At 40.2% G+C, this 27761-nt stretch overlaps 1 protein-coding gene across 5 annotated transcripts in view; it reads right to left on the bottom strand.

The window, feature by feature from the left end:
• The window catches only part of INO80 (INO80 complex ATPase subunit), a 146101-nt gene that overhangs the window by 42059 nt on the left and 76281 nt on the right, over positions 1 to 27761 (bottom strand). For all 5 annotated transcript variants that reach the window (XM_047862369.1, XM_047862367.1, XM_047862370.1 and 2 more), the window contains exons 25-27: positions 12733 to 12873; positions 6250 to 6475; positions 2034 to 2161 (exon numbers count right to left, since the gene is read on the bottom strand). In XM_047862369.1, coding sequence (XP_047718325.1) covers positions 2034 to 2161; positions 6250 to 6475; positions 12733 to 12873 — 495 coding nt within the window. The remainder of the gene's footprint in view (positions 1 to 2033; positions 2162 to 6249; positions 6476 to 12732; positions 12874 to 27761) is intronic.

Below are 27761 nucleotides of genomic sequence, written 5' to 3'. Positions count from 1 at the left end.
CAGAGAGATAGGAAGTGACTCTATTGGGTAGGGTTTATAGCACTCATCCTTAACAAAACTCACTATCACACTCTGAATCACTTATTTTAGTAATATTTATGAATACCTATAAGTGTATAATATACAGCATGAGGAACTACAATATAGGACTGTACCACATTTAAATCATCTTCATCTACTAGAGCTAGCTTATTTTTTGGTAGCTTACCCCACTTACCCTTGGCACTTTCCTAAAAGCAACTTTTAGGACTCTATAACATACTGGCATAACCTTGGGGAAAAAAGATCATCATTTTCCCTAAAAAATCTTTAGCATATTACTTTTTCTATAATTCACGGCAGTACAGTATCACCACACTTCATCTATGTTTCCCTGACTCTTCAGGACAAGGCAAGTGCACTTTATCTAAAAGAGCCCCAAAAAAGTAAAGTTATTCATCTTATTTTGGCTATTGGCATCATTTTGAACAGAACATTAAAGATACAGGTAGTCCTTTTATTTTGGATTACTGCTGTTAGGACCCTTAACATAAGTTAAGATCTGCATCAAACAACTGCTTAATTACTTCTGTTATACTGACTTACACCCACCAACATTTTTCCATCATATAGAAATAGGTGACCTATTCCATAGGACAAACCAGAAAGTTCAACCGGTTGACAGCAATGAAGGGGCTGAACACTGTATTAAATGCCAGACTTAGTGATTCAAGTTACCTCGAATATCATTTGTTAGGTCTCTTGCTAACAGATGTTGCCAGATTATTAAAAAGACCACAAAAATACTACGACAAAATTCAGCAAGCCAGGTCTGGCTTCCAAAGAACCTAAAACTTCTTCCCTATGCTACCTTTCATTCCATCTGTGCTGATATGTTCCCTAGTACCTTATTCCTAGATAGAGATTATCATGGTCCAATACTCCCTGGGGTAGCAGGGTTAGAATATGCAGCCTTAGCAATGTAAAGCCCATGGAAAAACATGAGAAAATTTATACACTACTTACATCCAGGTGCTTTAGCCTCCTGGCCAGTGGCTATCCAACTTTCTGGCTCTAAACACTAATCCTGGTAGTTTGTGATTATTTGTCCTCACTTTCACTCTCCTGTTTGATCTCCATGACTTCCTTTCTCTTAAGTAATTAGTCTCCACTGAGACAAAAAAGCAGAGAGAATGTCAACCTGGAAGCCTAAAGAAACAGAAGCCGCCATATACAGTAAGACAAGCTGTATCTTTCACCATAACCCTACAGTTGTCAACTTTGGTTGCCTATCAGAATCACCTCATAAGCTTTCAAATATCCTGATGCCTAGGCCTCATTCCAAACTTATTAAATAAGAATCTCTGAGGATGGGACCAGGCATCACTATTTGTTAAAGCTCCTCCAAGAGAATGAAGTATGTATCCAAGTTGAGACCACTACATTAACTCAGATTGAATTGCTGTTCTCTAGCTTTTTACTTAGAAAACTAATCCTAAATCTTGTTTTCCATATAGAATTTCAGAGGACTTTTTTTTTTTTTAATGTTTATTCATTTTTCCGAAAGAAAGAGAGAGACAGAGCGTGCACACCATCAAGGGAGAAGCAGAAAGAGAGAGGGAGACACAGAATCTAAAGCAGGCTCCAGGCTCCAAGCTGTCAGCACAGAGCCCAATGCGGGGCTCAAACTCGGAAAAGGCAAGATCATGACCTGAGCTGAAGTCAGAGCCTTAACTGACTGAGCCACCCAGGCTCCCCATCAGAGGACTTTTTAAGTAATTCCTAGGCTCTGATCTACTTTAACATTAGGAAATTTGTTCCCCAATAAAGGAAGGAGTAGGGGGTGTTCTATTTCACTTGTGTAGGGAAGGAGGTAAAAGTCCTTTGTATATTCTCACATCTGCCAGGAGCTGCTTCTTCTCCCTTTATAGACACTAAAATCACAAAGACAAATTCTAGGTTCCTATTAGGCAGGACTGACATGAGTCATAGATATGTGATTCCTGCAAGTGAAATGTCAAGGTGTCCTAGGTCCCCAAGGTTCCTTCTCCTACCTCCAGCAGGTCTATCATCCTGGTCATCTGGGAGTAGATAAGGACCCTATGTCCTTGAGACTTGAGCCGAGTCAGGAGGACATCAAGGGCATACAGCTTTCCACTGTCAGTGATGAGGCTCTCCTTGCCTGGGGAGAAGAAAAGGGAGGGAGGAGGGGGGAAACTGTATTTAATTGAGGCAGCAAAATCACTCACAGCAAAGCTGTATGCAGCCAAAATTACAACCAGGATGCTTATCACCATGAGAGCAGAAAAGTACTCTAGAGAACAATCCAAAGCACTGTTAAATCATGATCCAGTAGTGCTCTGGGAAGCAGTATCCTGAAAGAGGGAGATGTGGGTTCCCTTGCAATTGACAGACATCTGCTCCTAAGGCATTCAAAAGCTTCCCTGCTCCATGTCCTTATTCAGGGGATAGCAGGTACACATGGACATCTAAGAGGCCCACGTCATACATGCTGTAAGTGACCTGTTTCTCCTTGTTCATCCTATCTCTAGATGTCTGTTTCTGCTAGTTCTACAGCTATATGGTTTATACCCCCTAAAAGCATGAGAATGTACAGAAACAAGGGCTACTCTTGCCTATCCCCAGAGACACTTAAATATTGAGAAATGCAAATAAACATATCCACTTCTGTCCCTTTGTTTAAATCCAAACTCCTTCTCCTCGATGATTTCAAATAGGTTGGTTGGTAAATGTCATTATCCTAAACTGTAATTTAATAAAGACTGGGTTTCTGTGAAATAGAAACTGCTTTTATTCACTAACTTGCGCTTTCTCTCTCCTCTTCCCATTAAAAAAAAAAAAAAAAAAAGAGTATTTTAGCCAGAGATCTTTACAGAACACTTAACTCCCAAATATTCATCTTATCCATTCAGTATCATTCAACTCCCATCACATTTCAGGAAGTAGAATTTCCTGTTTGCAGACTGGTCCATAAACATGCCCCGAACAATCACTGCTAGTAAGAGGGGAAGAAATGAGGCTTAAGAGGCTGGGAGAGTTAAGAGTACATGTGGAAGTGGCTCTGGGATGCAACAAGAGAGAGACCAAGGATAGACATATTATATAGACAACTAAGCAACAGAAGTAAAAAAGGAAACTATTAAAAAAACATGCTGTCTACCCCTAGTTTCTGGGTTTGAATCCATGGTTTTTTCCTCTCAGAACTGCAGAGGCTGACTGTTGAGAGCAATCCAAGAGTTCTGAATGGAGATTTCTCTGTTCTCGCCACTATTTGCCAAGTGCACAATTATTGTATAAACCGAACAAGAGCGGATGTGCTGACAGCACCATAACAAATCATCAGCCACTCTGTTTTTGCTACAAAGCCACAGGCCCTGGATGTTTACTCCTCAGCACTGCAGCTTGCCTTTTCCCACCTTCGGAATGCTGCCAGGCCACATCTCTCCCTCCACCGCCCCGCCCCCCCTCCCCCCCAAGCTATGGCACACACCTTTGTTCAGCCTCTTTGTTTGGTCCTGTTTAGATTATTGAAATGCTCTTCTTTTTGTTGGTCTCCTTACCAACACAATCAAATGACTGCAGCTGGGACAGAGCCGAATGCTAAGCCCTCTCCCTGGCACCAGACAAGGAGGCCTGTACAAATTCCAAATCTGACCAAGCGGCAACGCTTTCCTAACAACCTCAAGGTTTTCTTGTCACGATCACCTTACCTTTCTCATTTAATTGGATTTCGTGGGATCCCTCAATTTTGATAGCTCCTAAACATTCCCCACAGAGCTACCCATCAGCTTTAGACAATAGTTTCTTTCTTTCTTTTTTTTTTTTCTTTTTTCATTAAAAGCACAGGAAGGTGAAAAAAAAAAGTCCATATATTTTTCAGTCATTGAGCAGAGTGGGCAAGCTAAGCTCATCAGATTTCTGCAGCCTGCTTATCTTCTCTCTCCATTCACATCCACTCCCTCAACCAAAATATTTAAGCATATATAAATCTCTTGTGACTGCATACTGAGAAGCTTCATCTCAAAATCATGATTCAATGGTTCTCACACATTCCTGCTTCCTACATCTACTTTACTTTGCTAACCAGAGCAAACTGATGCTAAGATTAGGAAGGCTCAGAGATGAAGATGTATACAGACTCTGAAGGACAGAACTCTGATGCACCCAAAAGAATTAAGAGTGGCACCTGTTGTTAGCTATGACTGTGTACGTGGGGACTGAAAATAGATGGGCTGGATTTCTTTGGACCACTCTGAAAGAAAAGGCCTAAGAAGAAAGACACTGCAGCAACAGTCTTAAAATACTTAAGCAATGAACAATATTTCTCCTTCTCTGTTAAGCATCCTAGACAGAGAAGTCAGCCCCCAGTACTTGTCCTTAGAAGATAAGCAGAAAAAATGGGTTTCTTTCCGTGCAAACATTGGTACCTTCTGGGCCTGGCATCCATTACCCAATTTTTTAGAAGCTACCAAAGCTGCACTAGGCAACAGCACCACCTGTTACTAAGTAGGGCACAGAGCCAAGAAGAGCACGATTCCCTAGAAATTAGGCTGACTGTGCCAAGGCAAACCTCTCTTAAAACAGGATCTCAAAACATGTTGAACAGACCTATCCTACCTTCCTGCTGTATTTTCTACAATCTTGCAGTACAGTCTTATAGTATTCACTTAGACACAAGTTCTTACTGACCACAGCTGTGTAAGAGCCTACTTAGAAAATGAATCTATCCCATGGCAGTAAAATTAGGGTAACAGATGAAATAATATCTCCTTTTTCCGAGAGAGAATTTTTAAAGGACTGTGCATCTTTCTCCAGGTGAAACAGGGAGATGCATTCAAGGTGTGAAAGAAATCCAGGAGATTTTGGTCTCTCGGGGACTATAATGGAACCAACCCTTCCTAAGGAAACAGAAAATGTAAAAGTATAGAGAAAAAAGAGATAAAATACAGGTTTCAGTGACCCTGCACCCCCACCCCTCACTGCCCTGCCCCAGCCAGTCTACAGAGCACAATGGGGTCAGTGAGGAGCTGGTTGGTTCTCACAGTAAACAGCCAGTGAGGCTGGCGCTTTTTATCGATGCGAAAAGAACTCAGACACTTCCTGCAATTTAAACAAGGTCCATTTTTCTTTCAAAGAACAGGAAAAGCCACAAGAGATTCCCACAGCGCCAGCAATAAGCCTTCTACTCCTGTACTGGGAACTTAGGAGCCACAGTGAAGGAAGGAGAAAGAAGAAACAAGGTGTTGTCTTGCTTCTTTCAACACCTGTGCTCATCTTCTGCCTGGGATTCTATGGTTTCCAGACCCGGTAGATTTTATTCCTCTATTCCCACTACAAACCAGGCCTGTTTTACAATTGGGCTTTCCCTTTGTTTTCCTACAGTACACCTTCACCCAATGCTTTCAGGTGTTCTAAGACTGCTACGAGGACACATACAATGCTGCTCTCATAAACTCAAAATGGCATCTTCTAGCTCAAAGCACCCCCACAGCTCCTACCAGGCTGACCCTAAGTCCTTTGACACTTGGAAGATTCTTTTTGAATGCTTAGCTCTAGTTCACTTCCATCATATCTAGTAAGAAGAATACATTCAAAATATCAGAGAATCTGGACAACCAAAACTAACACGGTAGCTCTCAACTACCATTCCAGTTTGCCAGCAGGTGTAAGCAAAGAACATAAGCCTATGAACTCTGTGTTCAGTTTCCTTAACAGTAGTCTCACTAAAGCAAAGATGAAAACCTAGTTTCCTTTCAACCCTCGACCTTGACTCTAGGAGGTCTGGGAATCCGCTAGCATTTTGGCACAAAACACTGTTTTTCTTCTGGTTATCATTCAGATCTCTAGTGCTCCGTGCAGGACGCTGTTTATGCTACTTCAACGAGGCTTTCTGTGAGTGACGACATTCTCATTCACTCTACTGGCAATAGCACAAGACAACTGTACTCACTCAACCTGGAACCTTTCCTACCAAGTTTGTTTCTCTCCCCCTCCCCCCTTTAAAGGGTGGCATTCCGATCTCAGTTGTAAGCTTGTCAAAGGAGAGTACGTAAGCACAAATCGAAAAAACATTTCTCTCTTCAGTCATAAATTACTTAAGTATTTTTATCTATAAAGTTACTAAAGGCAAAACAGGAAACAAGCCCAAAACTTTGAATTTCAAATATCTGAAACTACCACATGGAGTATGTCTCTGGTTCCCCCACTTGCCAGAACTGGGAATACATTCCAAGAGAACAGAGAACTTACCTGGAATCCTGATGAAAGACCAGCCATTCTGAGGCCTGATGCTCCACAGTCCTCCAGCTGGCTCTGGGAAGAACTGGGATCGTCGATTTAGCCAATCTGTTGCCAGCTCAGGGGCCCCATTTAACAAACACTGCTTGGCTGCCAGACTCCCTCCTTCCTTCAGCACTCGCCGCTCATATTCTGCACTTCGGTCATTGCAGTAAGAATCCAATGGCACTGCGGTAACCTACAGTGAAAAGATCCACATGAGATAGCTTTCACATTTCCTACACTTCAACTCTGAAATCAGACAAATGTGGATAATTTTTAGGCTAGTGGTTTGAACTTCTTTGTTCTGACAAATAAGCTGCCGTTAATAATGACCTAGTGAGCTGGTCCACGTAAAAGGTCAACCTCTTCAACATGAACCTGCAGCAAACTAAAGATCTAAAGAGTGCTGGAGTTTGCAGAAAAACTGGGATACCAAGTCAGGAATAATTCTATCACAGGTGTATATATAGATCTGATTACTCTGCCACCTCCCCTCATTGCTGGATAGTGTTTTCAGTGAAGTTCTATTAGCCATCGACAAAATGGTGAGATCAGAAAGGGAGCTGGAGCTCCGCAGTCATTACTAAAGAACTAAAGAGTTATGGGCCCAGTGCATATGAAGTTATCTTTAATGCTTTTGTGGCAAAGCTCCTGTTTTTACCAATACTTCTTTCTCTCTTCCCTGACCAGGTTGTTAAGTGACAAACCTAATGGAAGATAAAAGAACCTTTCTTTTAGGCCATAAGCTGGGACACGGTAGAGGCAGGTGGAGAAAGCAATTGCTAAAGAGTAGTGGATTCATTTCTTGGCTAGGACAGAGGCTAGGCACAAAATCTTATCACACCACAAGGTGCAACCACACTGAAATGCTGCCCCCCAATGGAATAGAAGGCTCCTGTTAATTTAGAAACAAGCTTTTTAATAATCCTTTAGCGATCTGGGTCTATTCCCACTGCTAATAAGCATCTGTGTATTCAGATAGCTGTGAAATCATCCGATTAGGAGCCCAAGTTACCGTCTGTTAAAATTTGGAGGCTCTGATTATCTGCAAGTTCAGGTTGAAAATAATGCTAAAGCCCCATTATATGCAGTAAATTGCTCAGAAAAACCCTGGAACTAGACCAAAAGATGAGGGAAAACTGGGTATAAGAAGCAAGGGCAGAGGTATAGGAGAGACCAGAACATAAAACACTGGTTGTACCTAGGCAGCTACTTTCATTGTTGCTATTATTCCAAGAAGTTAGACATTTAGGAAAATATATCTTACTATTAACTTTTCTATTTTCACGCCCATCAATCTTTAGGGCAATGGAATGGTTGTCAAGTTTTTGTATGCCTAAGAACCTTCTTGGGAGTTTATCTAAAGCACAGATATTAATCCAGAAGACCTAAGGAAAAAGCCAAAAGCTCTAGGTTTCTAACGAGCACTACAGAACCTCAGGCTAAGCCTTAAGAACTACTGCCAGGGTGCCTGTGTGGCTCAGTCAGTTAAGTGTCCAACTTCGGCTCAGGTCATGATCTCATGGTTCATGGGTTCGAGCCTCATGTCGGGCTCTGTGTTGACAGCTTAGAGCCTAGAGCCTGCTTCAGGTTCTGTGACTCCCTCTCTCTCTGCCCCTCCCCTGCTTATACTCTAGGTCTCTAAAAAAATAAACATCAAAAAAACCAAAAAAGATATACTGCCTTGGTTTACATTAACAGTCAGCTAGCTGACTATGAGGCTGCAGGTGCCTCTGCTGAAGACTACAGAATACCATAAACAAGAGAAAGCGCATCATTTACTAATAGCCACAAGAGTGCTCTACTCTGGCTTACAGATGAAGCTGAACTGAGTTTGCTAGCAAGCAGTGCCATCTACAGTCCACATATCAAACTACAGGGAAGGTCAGAGCAAGCAGGGCCCCTACTGCTCCAAAACCCAGATAAGCTCACACATAAATCACTTTCACACACAGTACTAGGAGCAGGTTTTGGTAATCTCATACTACCTTTGCCCACTCAAAAAGGGGTATTTTTGCATTCAAGTTATTCCTTTTTCCCACCTAAAGCTGAGCACAGGTAAATAAAGACAGAGTAAAACGCAGGTGGATAAAAATTGGATCTCTCCCACGATGGTCTGTCCTGGCTGCAGCTCAGCAGATCCTGGACCAGAGCAGGTATCTACCATCTAGGGTATGAGTCTCAGAACCTCACAATCAGTAGTAGCTGTACTTTCATAACAATGGTACAAGTAGCAGTGGATGAACTACAGAAGTATGACCAATTCTCTATACTATATACATTCTTGGATGAGTAGAGCATATTTAGTCTTTTCTAATGAGAGACTCATACAGTCCAATTTTATGCTCAAATATAACTGTTTGTTTTTATCATTATTGTTTATTTTATAGAAAAGCAGGACTTATACTGGAACTATATATAAGACGTCAGGCCCAAATGCTCCAGATGAAAACTCAAAAGCCAGAAACTCAGCATGAAGGAATAGGGGGAGAACAGGACACAGGGAGAATGTTTTTCCTGTCTAGAACTCACTCCTTGGCACTCTTATAGCTTGTTATTTTTTAAAATGTTTATTTTATTTTATTTTTTTTTAATTTTTTTTCAACATTTTCAATCTATTTTTGGGACAGATAGAGACAGAGCATGAACGGGGGAGGGGCAGAGAGAGAGGCAGACACAGAATCGGAAACAGGCTCCAGGCTCCGAGCCATCAGCCCAGAGCCTGACGCGGGGCTCGAACTCCCGGACCGCGAGATCGCGACCCGGCCGAAGTCGGACGCTTAACCGACTGCGCCACCCAGGCGCCCCAAAATGTTTATTTTTGAGACAAAGAGAGAATATGAATAAGCAGGTGAGAGTCAGAGAGAGAGGGAGACAGAGTCCTAAGCAGGCTTTACACTGTGGGTGCAAAGCCCAATGTGGGGCTCGAACCTACGGACCGTGAGATCATCACCTGAGTCAAAGTCAAATGCTTAACTGCCTGAGCTACTCAGGTGACCCAGCACTCTTATAGTTTAAAACCAAAACAACTTTTTCCAGTTATAAACCTTCACCTATTTTCCAATTTCATTTTGCTGATATCCTTCCAAGTCCAGGATTGAAAACTAGGAGGTTTGCGGGGCCCAGTTCTTAGTGAAGTATTTTTTAATGTTTTAATAAGCTTCTTTGGCAGGAGCCCTGGATCAAGATATATGCAGAATCACAGAATGTCATGTTGTAAGTACGTAAGCAGTGAACTCATGAGGCACAAAAAGAGGCAAACAAGTCCACTTCTAATTAAATTGTGCTTCCCTAGTCAGCTCTATCCTAGACAGCCTCCACCCATTCTGCTAACCCCAGTGGCCTTCCTGACTGTTCAGAAACAGGGGGAGATGAAGCATGACATACCATTCTTAACTCCCCACAAATGGAAATGCATACTCCCTTTAGTCTCACATGAGCTAACCTCTGTTTCTTGCTTCATTAACTTCCTAAACTATAGGATCTTCAAGGGCTGTCTCCTCAAGCATTTAGCGCGTCCTTCCTGATGACATGTATATTCCTGCTCTAGCTCTAAGAAGCGTGACCACTCCAAGCGCTTCAGTTTTTTTTTTTTTTTGGTAAGATGGATTTCCAGGGTCTTAGTTTATTAACGTTGCAGAATTATTTCCTTAGCTAATGAGAAAAGAAATCCTATAATTCCTTCCTTAATGGCACAGTTCTTCCTGAACCGACCCTAAAGTTTCCACAGCACATGCCAAGGACATTAATTTGTTTAAGCTCAAGGCCAAGGTTAAGACTTCAAAGGAAATCAGTCTGTCCCTACCCCAGATGGGTTAAAAATCAATATAAGATAATTAAGGAATCACATGATTATTCACTCTAGGCCTGATCAAGGTAAAAGCTTGTGTATGACTTTATAAAATATTCAGACATATTTAAAACTCTTCTTCCTGTCCTCATAACCATGGTGTTACTTATTCTCATTTCAAATTCAGCACATACTTTATGAAGAAACTCTACACACAATTATAGATAAAGGCACTGAGCAAGAAAGGAGGGTGCTGGGGAAGAGCCCTTCAGCCAAATGATAAAAAAAAAGTTTCCTTCTGTTCCCTGCCTGCCACCACACCTTTATGCTACTATGGTCTTCTCTAAGCTACTCATTATTTATTGTTCTTTAGGGAAAAAGCAGCATCTGGCATGATAGTTTAGATTTTGGGCTCCTCAGAAAACAAGTCTCTAGTAGTACAGTTTGGGTATGCGTGTTTGAGTATGTTGGGAGAGTGGAGTTGTTCTTCAGAGTAGTTAGCTATACAGCTCTGAGTGGAACAAATGAGGAATCTTCATGCCTGTAAATGCAATGATGGTCCAAGGCATTTCACTTTTTAATTGGCTCTATAAAACACTGGGGATATGAGAAGTGAAAATGTCTAGAGATCCCTCTCAGAAATCCAGACTTCCTCTTATTAGGTCTCTAAGTATATACATCAGATTGGGAGAGTGAGAAGGCAACGAACTACACAACTATGAAGTCTAAAGACTGCTTTCTATAGAAACACCAGACCTTGGATGTTTTGTAGAAAAAGTGAATTTCCCTACATCAACTTAAGCTTCAAAGACCAAAAATGCTTTGAAGAACTGGATACATATAAAATCTAAATATTTTCTATTTAGATAGCCAATATAAATCAAAGTTAACGGTGGCCTAGGAATCAAGTTCACGTAGTACAGGATCAGTAGGAAGAAGTTAAGGCAGGCAGGAGTCAGTGCGACTCAGTACTACCATCTTGTTTCCACTCATCAACTTTCTTGGGACCCTCCGCCAGATTCTGACCTTTGATAACTTAATAAAGGATGCAAGCAGATGTAAATACTGACAGAAAAATATCACTAAGGAAGATTCAAAAGGCCCCACCTTCTTTAAAGAGAACTGTGAAACCAGTAGGCCTTCTAGGATGAGTGCAGAAAATAAGAGAAAACACAGAAGGGTAAGAAATGTCAGCCTCTTGGTGCACCTGGGTGGCTCAGTCAGTCGAGAGTCGGACTTCGACTCAGGCGAGGATTTCATCATTCAAGAGTCTGAGCCCCACAGCGGGGCTTGCTGTCCGTCCCTTTTTGGAGGCCCCTCTCTGCCCCTCCCCTGGACTCGTGCTCTGAGAGAGAGAGAGAGAGAGAGAGAGAGAGAGAGAGAGAGAGAAAGAAAGAAAGAAAGAAAGAAAGAAAGAAAGAAAGAAAGAATGTCAGCCTCTTGAAGAGTCTTCGTGCTAACTGGAAGATGCCCCAGAGCAAAAGGAAATGAGCCAGGAAGACAGATACTTGTCCTCTGCTCTAACCAGAGTCTAGTGCATCTCTACTCTGTCCCTCTCCCTTCATATACTTCTTCTGGTGTTGTAAGAGAGCTTCTGTCTGGCTCTGATCAATAAGGACAAGAAAGGGGCGCCTGGGTGGCTCAGTCGGTTAAGTGGCTGACTTCGGCTCAGGTCATGATCTCGCGGTCCGTGAGTTTGAGCCCTGCGTCGGGCTCTGTGCTGACAGCTCAGAGCCTGGAGCCTGTTTCAGATTCTGTGTCTCATTTTCTCTGACCCTCCCCTGTTCATGCTCTGTCTCTCCCTGTCTCAAAAATAAATAAAAAAAGTTAAAAAAAATTAAAAAAAATAATAAGGACAAGAAAGAGCACAAGAGGTAAGCAGAGTAAAACACTGCACTGGGCCAAGAGGAGCCTTTGCAGTGATGCTGTCAGATATCACCAGAGTGCCCAGTTTTGATAAATGGGGTGTTAAGAGGCATCTAACAGTTGCTCAACGTTGAAACCATAACAGACACTGCTCCCAATCTGCAAATAAGACTAGGACTGCTGAATGGTGAAGACAGCACAACAGTTACTTTTTAGGGCGAACGTACTTGTGAACCAGTCTCAGCAGGGCTGCTAAGGAAAGTGAGAGGACACCAGATGAAGAAGTTTCTTGATGCTGGAGTGTTAGGTTTCCTTTTGTTATTTGGAGACTGCACTGAAGCGATAAGGCCAGATCAAATCTCCCTCCCAATGTAGCCCCCTCCCTTGAAAAACCGTCAAAAACCTCAATGCAGGTAACAAACAGCTCCCTCTCCTTATCAAATATTCCACTGTCCTTGACCCTGCTGTTTGGTGATAACCTACGTGACAGATGGCTTGCTCCCATGATAGTTCAGAGCTCCTTCCTGACTAAATGAGAGGAACTACACAGGAAAGACTTGGTCAGGCAAAGAAGCCATTCCTATTTACCATACAATAGTTCTCTAACCAACAAAATTTAAAGGGAGGAGTGTTGCCTTGGCAAAGCCAGGACCATGTATGCTTTCTAAATACTGAGGATTAATGTTTCTCAAGGTCCACACAGCTTAAACACTTGTGTTTAAGAAATTGATCTCTTAAAAGTTGGTTTATTTCTTCAAGTATCATCTATTTTGTTTCTTCCCTCTTGTGGCACTTACTCGTGGACTGGCCACACACAAAAAAGATGGCAGTTCAGTGAGCAGGCAGCAACGAAGTGAGGAGGTAGCTGATCTCCGCTGATGGATGACCTGGTCTGAGTAGCCACTTACTGCTTTGCAGTGGCTGCTGAAAACCAGAGACTACAAAACAAAAATGCAAATTAGTACCATAATGCAAATTATATTTAATGTAAGCAAAATGGAAAAAAATGTCACATATTAAACATCTGACTTAAAAGACATTCTTCTAGTAAACATTATGAATCCTAATAAACAACCAGTATTTAGAACCAAATGTATAATATAGTCAGAGTCCATGCTAATTTTAAAACATGGCTTTATTAATATACCATAAGCAAGTGGCACTTCTGATTCTACCTTTTCCTGGGAAAGATACAATTATAAAATAGTTAAGAACATAACGTTCATTAGATGACACAATGCATATGTAGGGGGAAGTCTGGTTCATTTGTTACACCATGGATGCAAACTCATGTCTTAAGTTAAACATGATGACCAGGGCGAGTGGGTGGCTCAGGCAGTTAAGTGTCCGACTTCAGGTCAGGTCATGATCTCACAGTTCATGAGTCCCAGCCCCACATCAGGCTCTTCGTTCTCAGCACAGAGCCTACTGCGGATCTTCTGTTTCTCTCTTTCTCTCTGTCCCTCCCCAGCTCATGTTCTCTCAAAAACAGACATTAAAAAAAAAAAAAATTATTAAAAAAAAACCACACAATGACCAACGTTTCTTCCCAAAATTTTAAGGTACACCTGCTTAGCATCATGTGTGTATACTAACAATGCAGTGTACAGCTGACCCTTGAACAACATGGGTTTGAACTGTGTGGGTCCACTTATACATGGATTTTCTTTCAGCAGTAACAGAACAGTATTGTAAATGTATTTTCTCCTTCCTACAATTTAAGTTTATTTTGAGAGAGAGAGAGAGAGAGAGAGAGAGAGAGAACACGCAAGCAAGTGGGGGAGGAGCAGAGAGAGAGAATCCCAAGCAGGCTCTGTGCTGTCAGCATGGAGAATAATATGGGGATCTATCTCCCGAACCTTGAGATCATGACCTGAGTTGACACTGAGTCGGTTGCTTAACTGACTGGGTCACCCAGGCGACCCTTCCTTATGATTTTAACATTCTTTTCTCTAGCTTACTTTATTTTAACGATACGGTATATAACATATATTACATACAAATTATGTGTTATTGGTAAGGCTTCCTGTCAACAGCAGGCTATCAGTGGTTAAGTTTTGGGGGAGTCCAAAGTTATATGCATATTTTTGACTGCAGGGGATCAGCAACTGTAATCCGTGCTGTTCAAGGGTCAATTATAGTTCCAGCAAGGTGAGCTGTTTTATTTGGTGACACCAATACAAGTGCTCAGGAAAAGGAAATAATTGTTTACTACCTTTACCAGATCATCATTTTAAAAATATAAATTCTTCATATATATTACTATATCAATACACTTTAATCAGACTAAAAGCTCATGTTAAAGTTTCAGTTTACAGCCATTCCTGTGAAAGACTTTTTAAAAGTCTGGTACATTCACATAAAAGAATGTGTCAGTGGGATTCAGTGTTCTTTATTGCAGATGCAAATCTTCAGTGCAATGTTAGACATTTTATCTTTTGATCTTCATTCTTGATGACTTCACTTTTTTTCTTTATAGTTTTCTCAGATAAGGCAGGTTGGTAACCTAAATAACCATATAGATGAAGACAATACACATACAAAGTCGTCAAATTTATACACTGTTACAAGGTCAAGAAAACAAACTGCAAGATGAACAGTAACAGGACCCTCTACAGAAGAATAATAGTTATTAATTTCAGTACTAAAAGCTTTCAAAACCAAATCTCTTCAAGGCTTCTTTCCTCAGTTACGTTTGTTCATAATTTTTCTCAAAATAAATGCGCTCTTCAGGATCAGTATGAGGGAAGTCATCTCAAGTTGTCTAGCAGGATATGTGTATCATAATCTGCTTCCATGAACCAATCAGCACTTTCAGAATAATGGTCTGAACAAACTGAAAGGCTTTAACTGTTTTCAGTACAGCTGGGACATCTCCAGTGGTTTCTAACCACAATGTATGGAAGTTTTTACAATACTTTATTATACCAATGGGCCTACACAGTTTTGATGTATTTGATATTTTTCTCTAGATGTTCATGTTTCTGTCATTACCCGGAAAAGAATTTTAACCTTCTGATAGTTTTTCAACAGTATCTGTGTTCTCAGCTTTATGTTGGCTAGCATCTTTTAAGTTCATCCACTTTGCTACATATTTATGTCCATTATCTTCTGAATGTCTAGGGTGAGGATCATTACAAAGATTATTAGGTCGAGTATCACCCTGTTCTTCCAATACGAAACACTGGATAGCTAAGAACATGCACTTACAAAAAACAAACCCAATTCCTAATGCATAGACAAAGGTAATGAATTTTGTTTTTTGCAAGCACATTTTTTATTATTGGTGGTAAGTCCTCTTGCCCCTCCTAGGGGGTGAAGAGAAGTGGTTAAGACTCTAGTAATTAGTGTTCACATCGATGAAATACAATAGTAGTTCAGGGTTGCTAGATATGGTGTCTACTGCCACCCAGGTGGCTGAGGTAGCAGCAGTAGCTGACCTTAAGTCTTCTGGATTGTTTACTAACTTCTAAAGAGCAGTAACTAAAGGCACCTGGGTGGCTTCAGTCGGCTAAGCATCTGACTCTTGATTTTGGCACAGGTCATGATCTCACAGTTCATGAGATCGAGCCCTGCGTCGGGCTCTGCACTGACAGCATGGAGCCTGCCTGGTATTCGCTCTCCTTCTGTGTCCCACCACCGCTCCCCCCACCCCTCTGCCACTGGCCCATGAGTGTGCATTCTTGCTCTCAAAATAAATAAACTTAAAAAAAAAAAAAATACAGAGCAGTAACTAAACAATGTGTCAGGGATCTCTCTTTCTCTATGTTTATTTTTGACAGAGAGCGAGCAGGGGAGGGGCAGAGAGAGACAGAGGGAGGGAGACACAGAATCTGAAGCAGGTTCCAGGCTCTGAGCTGTCCGCAGAGAGCCTGATGTGGGGCTGGAACTCACAAACCGTGAGATCACGACCTGACCTGAAGTCAAATGCTTAACTGACTGAGCCACCTGGCACCCCATGTCAGGTATCTCTTAAAGTCACCCTCGTTTGAAGTATTCTCAAATGGCAAAATTCAACAAAGCCTGTTTCTTACTTCATTCCTAGAATATAAAAGTAGAAGATGAAAGAATGAACATTTCCTTCAACTATTTTCTCTTCAACATTGTAGTTATTCATTAGGGTTACAGCATTCACTGTAGGGAGTCCTTTCAACACAATATGTTATCTGTGATATATTTCTGGAAAAAGTCTAATGATAATTCTACTCCTGGGAGTGCTCATTCCCAAATTAGAACATGTCTACTTGTCTTATATGAGCTAGGTTAAGATGGTATTCTCATTGGAATTCACTAAGGTAAGATGATTTTTAGCTTTCTGATTCTAGATTAAAAAAAAAATTAACTAGTTCAAAATGCTCGTTCACAACCTTAGCTTTAGAGAAACCTGACCACTCCTAGTATATTTTACTCAGGTTATTTTCTCTTAACATTGGTTCCATCAATTCTCTCTTAGCACAGGTAGTCCTTATAACCACATTACCCACATTCCCTTCACAGAACAACATCAGCTGCTTAAACACTGCCACCTACAAAAAAAATTTAATGCTTAACAAAGAACACGAAGGACACCTTAAACATCACTGCATAAGATGCTTGGGCGGGTAGGTGAAAGAGGGACAGAAAAGAAGGTTCATCTCTTCTTTAGTCTGTTTTGGCCAAAAACAAATAAACAATGTCACACTATGGGAGACATGATTTGGTTATGATGTGGTCACAGGTTTTGCTGTTCTGTTGTCTCTTCCTCATGCTCTTGAGTGTCTTCATTAACCTGTAGGCACTGGCAGCTGTGTGTGTCATGCTATCAGAACCACAGTATGCACATAGCAGAGAAGTCAGGCTTTTGTAGAGTCTTTTGGTACCGTGAAAAAGTCTCAAGTGGAAATAAGTAGGGCAGAAAGACCCCACAGCTGTATGCTTCTTGCCACAGTGTAGCACACAAAACATAAAGATGCTTTTCCCTCAGATACAGAGTTACCCATTTAACAAGGGGCCATACTTTATTCTCCACCTCTTGTTTAAAGTTAAAAGGAAGATTTATGTTAACATTAGCTCCTCATGACTCAGAACTTAATTTTCTGCTTTTGTTTTTGAAGAATACATCAAACATACAGAGGAAAAGGTCTCACTTTATTCTTTGCTTTTTAAGTTTTTATTTTAATTCCAGTTAGTTAACATACAGTGTTATATTAGATTCAGAGATACAATACAGTGATTCAACAATTCCATAAATCACTGGAAGCTCATTATGACAAGTGAACTCCTTAATCTCCATCATCCCTCCCCCAGCCTCCCTCCCTGCTGGTAACCATCAGTTTGTTCTCTATAATTAAGAGTCTGTGAGAAAAGGTCTCACTTTAAATGAAAGGGTGTAGTGTTTATAGATCAACTGCTAGACTACATGGATTCTATTTTCAGATATTTTAAGTGACCAAACAAAACGGGAGAAAATAAAGTACAGAAAAAGGGTGAATATAACAGCTTCCCAGGGCTTTCCACAAGAGGCACTGGCAGCTTTCAGGATACAAGAAATAATGACAGATATAAATACTGTAGCTGCAAATTAACATTTAGCAGATGAGTTTTTGAAAATGTCCTGTTTGGGGGAATTCTTCTTTAATAGGTAGTCAAAGCTCTCCAAGCATTTAATAGAGAACAGTGTTTAAAACTTAAACACCACTCTTTTCAAAAACAATTCTTTATGTTTAGATCCTCTCGCATATTTTATTTTTTTTACGTACTTTGAATTGCAAAATCTGAAATGCCCTTTAAGCTTGATGAGCTAGTTCACAGAGCTGTGGAGTATGTAAAGCTTCCAACACACATGATGCCTATGTAGACCATTACCATGACAACAGTTTCACTGAAACTGATATAGGAGATGGAATCAAGACTGGTGCAGGTTTTCCCCTGCCACCCGAAAGAGACTTGCTGTGAAACCTTTCATAAGCTGAAATGGCATAAAGTCAAGAAGCAATTACCATTACTCTCTATGGAAAAATTTTTGAGCATTCCCAGGCCCAAAAAATAACCTCTCTTAATTAAGCTTTTCTGATACCTTAGAACACATCTTGCTAACAGATGCACAAAATAAATTGAGATAAAGCACAGATGCTCACAGACACAGTTCAGAGCTATGGAGGTTTGATGCTGAGTATCATTCCCGGGAAAGGAGACTGGCAGTGACACACTCTGCTCCTGTGCATACCACCTCTGTAATGTGAAATAAATGCTGAACGCTATTTCCGCTTTTTGCCCTTTTTTTGTAAAAGCAAAAATCCTTTTCCGATTTCTTTTAGTAAGTGAAACAGGTATGAATGCAGGTCTTTCTTAAAAGTGAAGTGGCATAAGCTTGAGCTTTTGAAAAGCGGGGGATACCTTGTACTCTACTTCTGCCAGTCATCACTTTTAACTGGATACAGCATAAAATCCATTTTGCCCCCCCCCAAAAGATGACTAAGTGCCATGTCTTTATTCTTCTAAGCAAAACAATATTAAAAAGAGAAAAAGACTCATGTGTGTGAGACTTGTACTCTTTAAACCCTACAAAACTGTACAAGAAAAGAGATCTGGCCAGAGCCCACAGGAGGGAGGTGTGTGAGAACGAATTTATGAAAAATATGAACTAATTACTTACTATTCCTTCTTAAAATTCTCACCAGTAAAGCAGGGCGGTGCATAAAAAAAAATCAAGCGGAACACAGAGAACCATGCTGACTTTTGCTGCACAAGCATCACAAGAGAAAGAAATACCAGACAAGCATTCACGTCAAGTTAGAGTTTAAAAGGCCCTAAACTTTGTTTATAACACCCCTAAGTGTCATCTGATCTGTGTGTTTAGCCTAGTTCTTAGTTTCTTCATGTTTATATATTATCCCAAAGCCAGTATTATGAGAACGGTACTTCCTTGAACTCTGCAACACAGAATTCAAACTTAACATTCACTGCAGAGTGAGAACAAGGGTTTTACAGGCATACTGGGGGGGGGGGGGGGGGGGGAGCTTCTCACCATGTAGATTCATTCACATCCATGATGGAAAAGAAAGAGGCAAGGCCTGGGTTAGACTGCTAAATGACTAAGTAGTATGGGATCTGATGTAGCTTACCAGGAACAAGATGACAACATGTAGCTAAGTCAACACTCATTATCTGTCTCGTTAGAGGAATAAGAACAAAGCCTTTACCTGGATCTGATGACAAGAAGCTATATTCAGAGGACAGGCTGCTGGAACAATAATTACTACTCTTTATAAAACAAATGAAGGCACCAAAGAGAATGAAGAATATTCTGCATTAAGAGGACAAAGCTGAATGCTGGAAAATTAATTCAAAGCTAATTTGGTAGCTCCAAAGGAATTTTATTTAAAATTATTTGAAGAGCACAAGAAAAAGAATTCTGACACGTGTTTCCAATTTTACCATTTTCCCTCCTCTTTTCTTTCAGGTCTGTCCACTTAAGAATAATCCCAAGGGTGCCTGGCTGGCTCAGCTGGTACAGCATACAACCCTTGATCTCAGGGTCATGAGTTTGATCCCCACAGTGGGCATAAAGATTACATAAGAAAAAAAAATGAATCACCCCAAAATTCACCTTTAAAATTGATCTTGAACATGGAATCTGGATTCAAGTTGCATGTTTCCTATCAAAACTTTACTGTTGTTGTTTTTAAATATTTTATTTAAGTAATCTCCACACTCAATGTGCAGCATGAACTCAAAACCCCGAGATCAAGATCACATACTTCACTGACTGAGCCAGCCAGGCACCCCACTTCCATCAAAATTTTAAAACATAATTTGTGTTTACTTTGCATAGTGAAACAAAGCTATTTATTCCATTTTCTAGTACCATAAATGAAGGCAAAACAAAGAGTTGGAAAAATATCATCTTTCCATTATGTTTACAAATAATCAAAGTTCCATAATCAGAACTAACTTGGCAAATCATATGAAAATGCAAGATACAGAATACACAGAGCTTGCAATAAAAAAAATTTTGCTTACAAGGACTTAGGGCATTTGAGCAATGAATTCCTGCTGAAAATGAAAGCCAGATACCATTATGTATTTAGTATCTTCCCCAGCTGACATTTGTTGTGGCTAATAAAACTGTAGACAAGATGAGTGATACAGAGAGCAGGGAGAGATACCAACATTTTTTTTTTTTAAATTTTCTTAACATTTATTTATTACTGAGAGAGAGAGAGAGAGAGAGACAGACCATGAGTGGGTAAGGGGCAGAGAGAGAGGGAGACACAGAATCTGAAGCAGGCTCCAGGCTCTGAGCCGTCAGCACAGAGCCCAATGCGGGGCTTGAACTCACAAACTGCGAGATCACGATCTGAGCCAAAGTCGGACGTTTAAAAAACTGAGCCACCCAGGCACCAGATACCAACATCCTTAGCAACACAATTTAAGAACTTTCGTGATGTCACATCACAGTCTGAACCCATCAATAGCCCAGGCCAAAATCTCAGAACTGGGAATACCAAAACAAACTTTATCATGAAAAAAGTAATATAAAGGCATCAGCCCAGCAGTAAGAGGCTCTGGTCATTTTAAGATATGTCCACAAATTCTTTGGTATCTTTCTCTTCAAAAGGTAAAGCCTACTTTACTCTCCTTGCAGAACTCCCAAAACTAGGTCATAAAAGGCAGTGTGGCTCCTTCTTGTACTTTCTCTCTCTGAAATCACTTATCTGGGATGTGGATACTCAAGCAGCCCCATGTAAAAGTCGACGCAGAAAGGAACTGAGGCCTTGAGCCAACAGCCAACACCAACTTGCTAGGCATGTAAGTGAGCTACCTTGGAAGTAGCTCCTATGGCTATAGTCAATCTTTCATATAACTGTAACCTTAGCTGACATCTTGACTTTAACTTTCTAAGATTTTCTGAGCCAGAACCACCAACCCAAGTTGCTCCCAAGGTCCTGATCAAAAACAACTGCAGGGTGAAAATAACTGATGTACAATGTATCCACTGATAAAATCAATGGATGATCAAACAAGTTACCAATCCTACCACATTTCTCAACCTCCAAGGAAATGTTATAACTCTTCACAAAATTCTTCTGAAGTTAAGATCATACTTAATTTCAGGCGGGAGGACATTCCCTTAGATGAGAATACACACCAAGTTCCAAAGGAAAAACTAACACAAACGCAACACACCAATACTAAGTCATTCAGGAAACATTCATTTAACTTTGTAAGTGCAAGGCCCCAAACACAAGAGGGACTACTATATAAAATGTCCAAACAGTTAAATTGCATTCTCACTTGGGCAAGGAAAAGGAATGATGAAAAATAAAAGGATAGAACTGCTGCTTAACAACACTTTCTTTTTCATGTTAACCTTAGTTTCAGAGTAAAATGTTCTTTGTGGTAGAGAGTACCTTCCTATTAACTACAGAGCTCCTAACAGTATTCACTGGAGTTTTCTGCCATATAAAAAGGATACTTAACTACTTTGCATCCCCATCAATTGTCTCTCTTGCATGTTCAATCTCCCTCTTTGCTGCCTGTTTCTATTTTAGTCTTCAAATCTGAGTCTCCTCTCTCCTACAATGCAACTCTGCCTTAAACCCAAGTGTCCTTCCTGAAATACCCTCCTATTCTTCTTTTTGACTGTCACACTTCATTACCTACTTTTCACAATTCCTAACCAGCATCTTCTGCGTTCGATCTGCACTCATAACAACAAAGACTTACTAATCTTACTCCTGTGTGTTTGCTCTACATTTAATATAGAATTTATCATTCTCTCTGGATCTTCTCTTGAACTCTGGGTTTTGGAAATGATTCCTTCACTGACAATGCTCCTCCATATTGAAATAAATCAGAATCCCTTGACCCCTGCTTCATAATCTTTTAGTTACAACCATTTCTGTTGAGTCCTAAGTACTTGATACTCACAACTTTTGTTCAACATTCTCCTTAACATGGACTCCTGTGTCCAATATTTCTTGAAACCACACTCTGAGATTAATTTTCATCAAATACCAATGATAGAGATCCCTCACTGGTGTGCTTAGTGATCTGAGTGATTAAGTGGCCTTCATGAAACTGGCTATCAGAGTACTCCCTCCCATCGCTTGATAGCAGCCACCAAAAGTTAATTTCCCCTAGGCTGTAACTGTAGCATCAAGAAAGTAAGCCAAGAAAAGGCTGAGTCTCCTAGGTTAATATCTAAACCCAATAGACCGGCATTCAAAGATTCCTACAATTTACCTTTCTGGCCCTTTCTCTCACTACTGTCTTTTATTTTAGTTCCAGTCTTTAACTTGTAATATTCTTCCTCCCACCCAGATCCCTATCACTCAAAATCCAATTAAAACAATACAATTTCTATAACGACTTTTTGTCCATTTCAATCTAAGGTGATTTCCCATTCTAAACTTTACCACTAATCATCTACTATCAATCTGGCAGTTAATTGTCTTCTTTCCACTCTTAAAGTGAATCATTTGTTTTGTTTTTATTTTTATTTTTTTTTTAATGTTTATTTATTTTTGAGACAGAGAGAGACAGAGCATGAATGGGGGAGGGGCAGAGAGAGAGGGAGACACAGAATCAGACGCAGGCTCCAGGCTCTGAGCCATCAGCCCAGAGCCTGACTCAGGGCTCGAACTCACAAACTGCGAGATCGTGACCTGAGCTGAAGTCGGACGCTCAACCGACTGAGCCACCCAGGCGCCCCTCATTTGTGTTTTTAAAGTCCTTAAGTTTGTGTGTGTTTTTACTACATACCTGAATAATTTTTCAAACCCGAAAACAGGTTTTAACCTGTTAACACACCTTGCTCACAGCAGATATTGCTAACAGGGTGGTAAACAACACTGATTACATGCGATCTCTGCGGGTGTAGACTAACACTGAGAGGAGGCTACTTTGAAGGTAGCCTGAATCAGCAGAAAAAAGGAGCATTAACCATTAAGCCAAGATCACATTCTACCACTAGAGATTCATTCAATCACTAAGTTCTTCTGACACAAATCAATGCACACTTTTCACTCAATCCAATTGGCTCGTGGTATCCTACAATTAAAAATAGCATGAAGAGAAAGAGAGAAGGGTTTGTGAAGAAAAGGGAGTATTTCCTCAAGGAAATACTGGGTCTTCCTCTCCATCACCATTCCTCACTCAATTAGGCTTCTTTTTTTTTTTTTTTTTTTTTTAATTTTTTTTTTCAACGTTTATTTATTTTTCGGACAGAGAGAGACAGAGCATGAATGGGGGAGGGGCAGAGAGAGAGGGAGACACAGAATCAGAAACAGGCTCCAGGCTCTGAGCCATCAGCCCAGAGCCTGACGCGGGGCTCGAACTCCCGGACCGCGAGATCGTGACCTGGCTGAAGTCGGACGCTTAACCAACTACGCCACCCAGGCGCCCCAATTAGGCTTCTTTTACTGTCCAAATAGTCTCCAAAAAAACTTCAAATGTAAAATTCACAATGAAAATAACAGTAACATGTTAGTACATGTATAACATTTTAAATAATATATAGGTATTGGCAAAATGCGTTAAGTCTGTTTAATTAACAGGGGGACATAATCAAAAAACATTTGGAGAACAGTGGCCTGTGTGTCTACAATGCTAAAGAGTTTAAAATAAGATTTATGAGCTGATTCTAGGGGCACCTGGGTGGCTCAGTCGGTTGAGCAACCGACTTGATTTCAGCTCAGGCTGTGATCTTGTGGTCGCGACGGCCTTGAGCTGACAGCACAAAGCCTGCTTGGAATTCTCTCTGTCCCTCTCACTTTGCCCCTCCCCTGCTCATGTTCTCTCTCTCTCTCTCAAAATAAACATTAAACAAAAAAATAAGGTTTACGAGCTGATTCTAAAATTTACATAACAATGTAAACAAATAATAAAAAGATAACATTTACATAAAAATGCAAAGAGCCAAGATCAGCCAAAGCCAATACTGAAGAAAAACGAAGCTAGAGGATCTGTGCTACCAGTTATTAAGACTTATTATGAAGCTATAGGTTAAGAAAGAGTGGTACTGGTTTGGGGCACCTGGGTGGTTCAGTCAGTTAAGCGTCTGACTCTTGATTTTGGCTCAGGTCATGATCTCATGGTTTTGTGAGTTCGAGTCCCGCATCAGACTCTGTGCTGACAGCATGGAGCCTGCTTGGGATTCTTTCTCTCTCTTTCTCTTTCTGCCCCTCCCCTAGTCAAGCTGTCTCTGTTTCTCTCAAAAGTAAATAAATTAAAAAAAAAAAAAAAAAGAGTGGTACTGGTTCAAGGATAGACAAATGGACTAATGGAACAATGACCCATATAGATACAGCCACTGATTTGGCAAAAACGATGCTGAGTGCAGTAAGGATGGTCTTTTCAAAAAATAGAGTTGGGTCAAATGAATATGGATATCTATATGTAAAAAAAAAAAAAAAAAAAAAGATAACCTTTACCAGACTAAAAAAACTACCAAAATTCCTTGTAGATTTGAATGTGAAAGGTACATCAAAAAAACTTTTGAAGAAAAACATACAGGATTATCTTCATGACCTTTGTATAGGCAAAGATTTCTTCAACACGACACAAAAATGCTAACTATTTAACAAAAGACACTGTTGAGTTTGCAAAAGTTAGCTGCAGGGGAGAAATCTGCAATACATAAAGAACTACAAGTCACTAAGAAAATACAGATACCTTAATAGAAAAATAAGCAATGTCTTGAATAAGAATTTCATAAACGAGGTTATCCAAATGGCCAATAAGCAGTAGAAAAAATATTCAACATCATTATTCATAAGAAAAATGTAATTTAAAGCCACAATGAGATACCACCACAAAGAAGGGCTAAAATGAACAAACAATAACTAATACATTTTGGCAAGGATGTGGAGCAACTAGAAACTCTCATATAATGTTAATGAGAACGAAAACATTGGTGCAATTGTTTTAGAAAATTGTTCGACATTATCTATTAAAGATGACCATATGCATACTCCATGATTTAGCAATTTGACTACTAGATATATATCCCACAAAATACATATGAATTTTCACTAAAAGTTTCATACAGTAATATTCACAAAAGGAGTTATAACAACCAAATATTTCCCTACAGTGACTCTTGTGGGGAGGTCAAGGCAGTGGAGAGGAAGAGTGAATGGAAGGAAGTAGGCACAAGGGACTTCTGGAGTAGAGTTCCAATAGTATTTTGTGAAGTAATCCAGCTGTATGTACACTTAAGATTTATGCACTTCCCCATATGCATGTTAATATCTCTAGAAGGACAGCCAAGGCAACAAAAAAGAAGACATAAAAAGTTTAATATACATACAACACCTATTACTTCTGTCTCTCTAATCCATTTGGCTTGTTATCTACTAAAGCAAAGCAAATGCTCTTTTCAGAATCAAGTTAGCTTTTCTTAGAATTGTTGAGTTCAAGAGTCATTAATTTTGTTAGAAAAAAAATTTAACTTCCCTAATAACTTTGTTAGGGTACTGCGTGTCACTCTCAAATTTTCTTCCTCCCACTCCGACTTTTAAAGATGGACTCCACATTTATGTCAGTCTTTTTCTAATCTTTCAAAACTTTTCTTGCCCTTCCTAAGTTTGTAATTCACCATCTGAATTATAGCAAATACCTCTCACGTTATACTATTAAGACATTTACCGAAAATAATAAACACAGTTATAAGTCTATTTTCTGTGAAAATAAAAAATTCTGAGATTCCATAGTCAGATCCCTATTTAAATAAAGTCATCTTCCACAAGATTTGTAAATTATATCCATCGTGCCAGGAGTATTTTTTTTAATTTTTTTTTTTAACGTTTATTTATTTTTGAGACAGAGAGACACACAGCATGAACGGGGGAGGGTCAGAGAGAGAGGGAGACACAGAATCGGAAGCAGGCTCCAGGCTCTGAGCCATCAGCCCAGAGCCCGACGTGGGGCTCGAACTCGCGGACCGCGAGATCGTGACCTGAGCTGAAGTCGGACGCTCAACCGACTGAGCCACCCAGGCGCCCCCAGAAGTATTTTTTTAAACCTCAAGAACAGCAAACAAGTCATATCATGAATGAAAGGCACAAAGCACACATGATGTATTTATCCCACACAAAAGAGCCCAAGACCTTGTATTTAAAAATCAATTGATAAATTCAAACATCAGCACAATAATCATTACATTTAAACCTCAATGCTGTTATCCAATATTTGATGAGCTATCTTTTGACAAGAGACTCATTTTTGTCAATCTTTTTTTTTTTTTTAATGGAAAACTGCCAGGATCAGAGTAGACTATGAAATTTCAAAGTATTTTTTTTCCCTAAAGTTTATTTTGAGAGAGAGACAGCATGTGCATGAGCGAGGGAGAGGCAGAGATGGGGGGGGAGGGGGGGATCCTAAGCAGGTGCCATGGTGTCACTGCAGAGCCAAACGCAGGACTCAATCCCATGAACCGTGACATCATGACCTGAGCTAAAAATCAAGAGTCAGACGCTTAACTAAGCCATCCATGCGCCCCTAAAAGTGTATGTAGGTGTGTGTATGTATGCTAAAATATTATGCATCTTAAGTTTTAACTTTTATATTCTTAACTTATGAATTTTGGACATCTGTTCTAAAGGATTAAGCATCCAGGGTCCCTGGGAGACTCAGTAGGTTGAGCATCTGACTTCAGCTGGGGTCATGATCTCAAAAATCATGAGTCTGATCTCCGTGGTGCACTCTGCGCTGACAGCTCAGAGCCTGGAGCCTGCTTCAGATTCTGTGTCTCCCTTTCTCTCTGCCCCTCCCCAACTCACGCTCTCTCTCTTTCAGTCTCTCTCTCTCTCTCTCTCTCTCTCTCAAAAATAAACATAAAATTGGGGCGCCTGGGTGGCTCGGTCAGTTATGCATCCGACTTCAGCTCAGGTCATGATCTCACGGTCCGTGAGTTCGAGCCCCGCGTCGGGCTCTGTGCTGACAGCTCAGAGCCTGGAGCCTGCTTCAGATTCTGTGTCTCCCTCTCTCTCTGCCCCTCCCCTGTTCATGCTGTCTCACAAATAAATAAACGTTAAAAAAAAAAAATTAAAAAAAAACAAAACATAAAATAATTAAATAAAAATAAAAGATTAGGCGTCCTAAATTTCCTTCTCTACTCTGCTTTGCAAAACAGACAAAACCAATGTTCTCTAGATAAATGCTTCTTGAATAAAAAAAAATCTGTTCACAGAAGCCAGTGTGAGAAACAAGAAAGTAGTAGTAATAGACACATTCTAACAAAGTCATTCTTGGGGGATAGTTCCCATAACGAACTACTATGTTCAAGTTTGAATCAGCTGGGTTTGTTCAAAATTACTTATCTTTGGGGCGCTTAGGTGGCTCAGTCAGTTAAGCATCTGACTATTGATTTCAGCTCAGGTCATGATCTCATGGTTCATGGGATCGAGCCCCACAATGGGCTCTGTGCTAACAGTGTGGAGCCTGCCTGGGATCCTGTCGCCCTCTCTCTCTCTCAAAAATAAACACTAAAAAATTTTTAATTTTAAAAACTTTTAAAAAATTACTTATCTTTATTTATATAATTTTTGAATACCAGGGATATAACAGGTACGTACCAGAATATACCAAGAGATGGACCTTGACTGCTAACTACAGGTCAGGGTAACTACACAGTAAAATGTGCATACTGCTTTCTGAGCAACATCTGGTCTTCTCTTCCATATTCAGAAAGTGAGACTCTTCGTAAGCTCCAAATGTTAGTTTCTTTCTTTTCTTACTATTAAAAAGAATGATCCAGAATCTTCTACATGGTGACTCTCTTTACTTAGTTCTCTGGCTATTCTAATATTATGGAGCCGTGTAATGCTGTAGTTTTCAAACT

This window comes from Prionailurus viverrinus, chromosome B3, assembly GCF_022837055.1.
Source record: "Prionailurus viverrinus isolate Anna chromosome B3, UM_Priviv_1.0, whole genome shotgun sequence".
In the NCBI taxonomy this organism is placed as follows: domain Eukaryota; kingdom Metazoa; phylum Chordata; class Mammalia; order Carnivora; family Felidae; genus Prionailurus; species Prionailurus viverrinus.
Note: the sequence above shows the minus strand (reverse complement) of the source record. Positions and strands in the feature narration are given on the sequence as shown.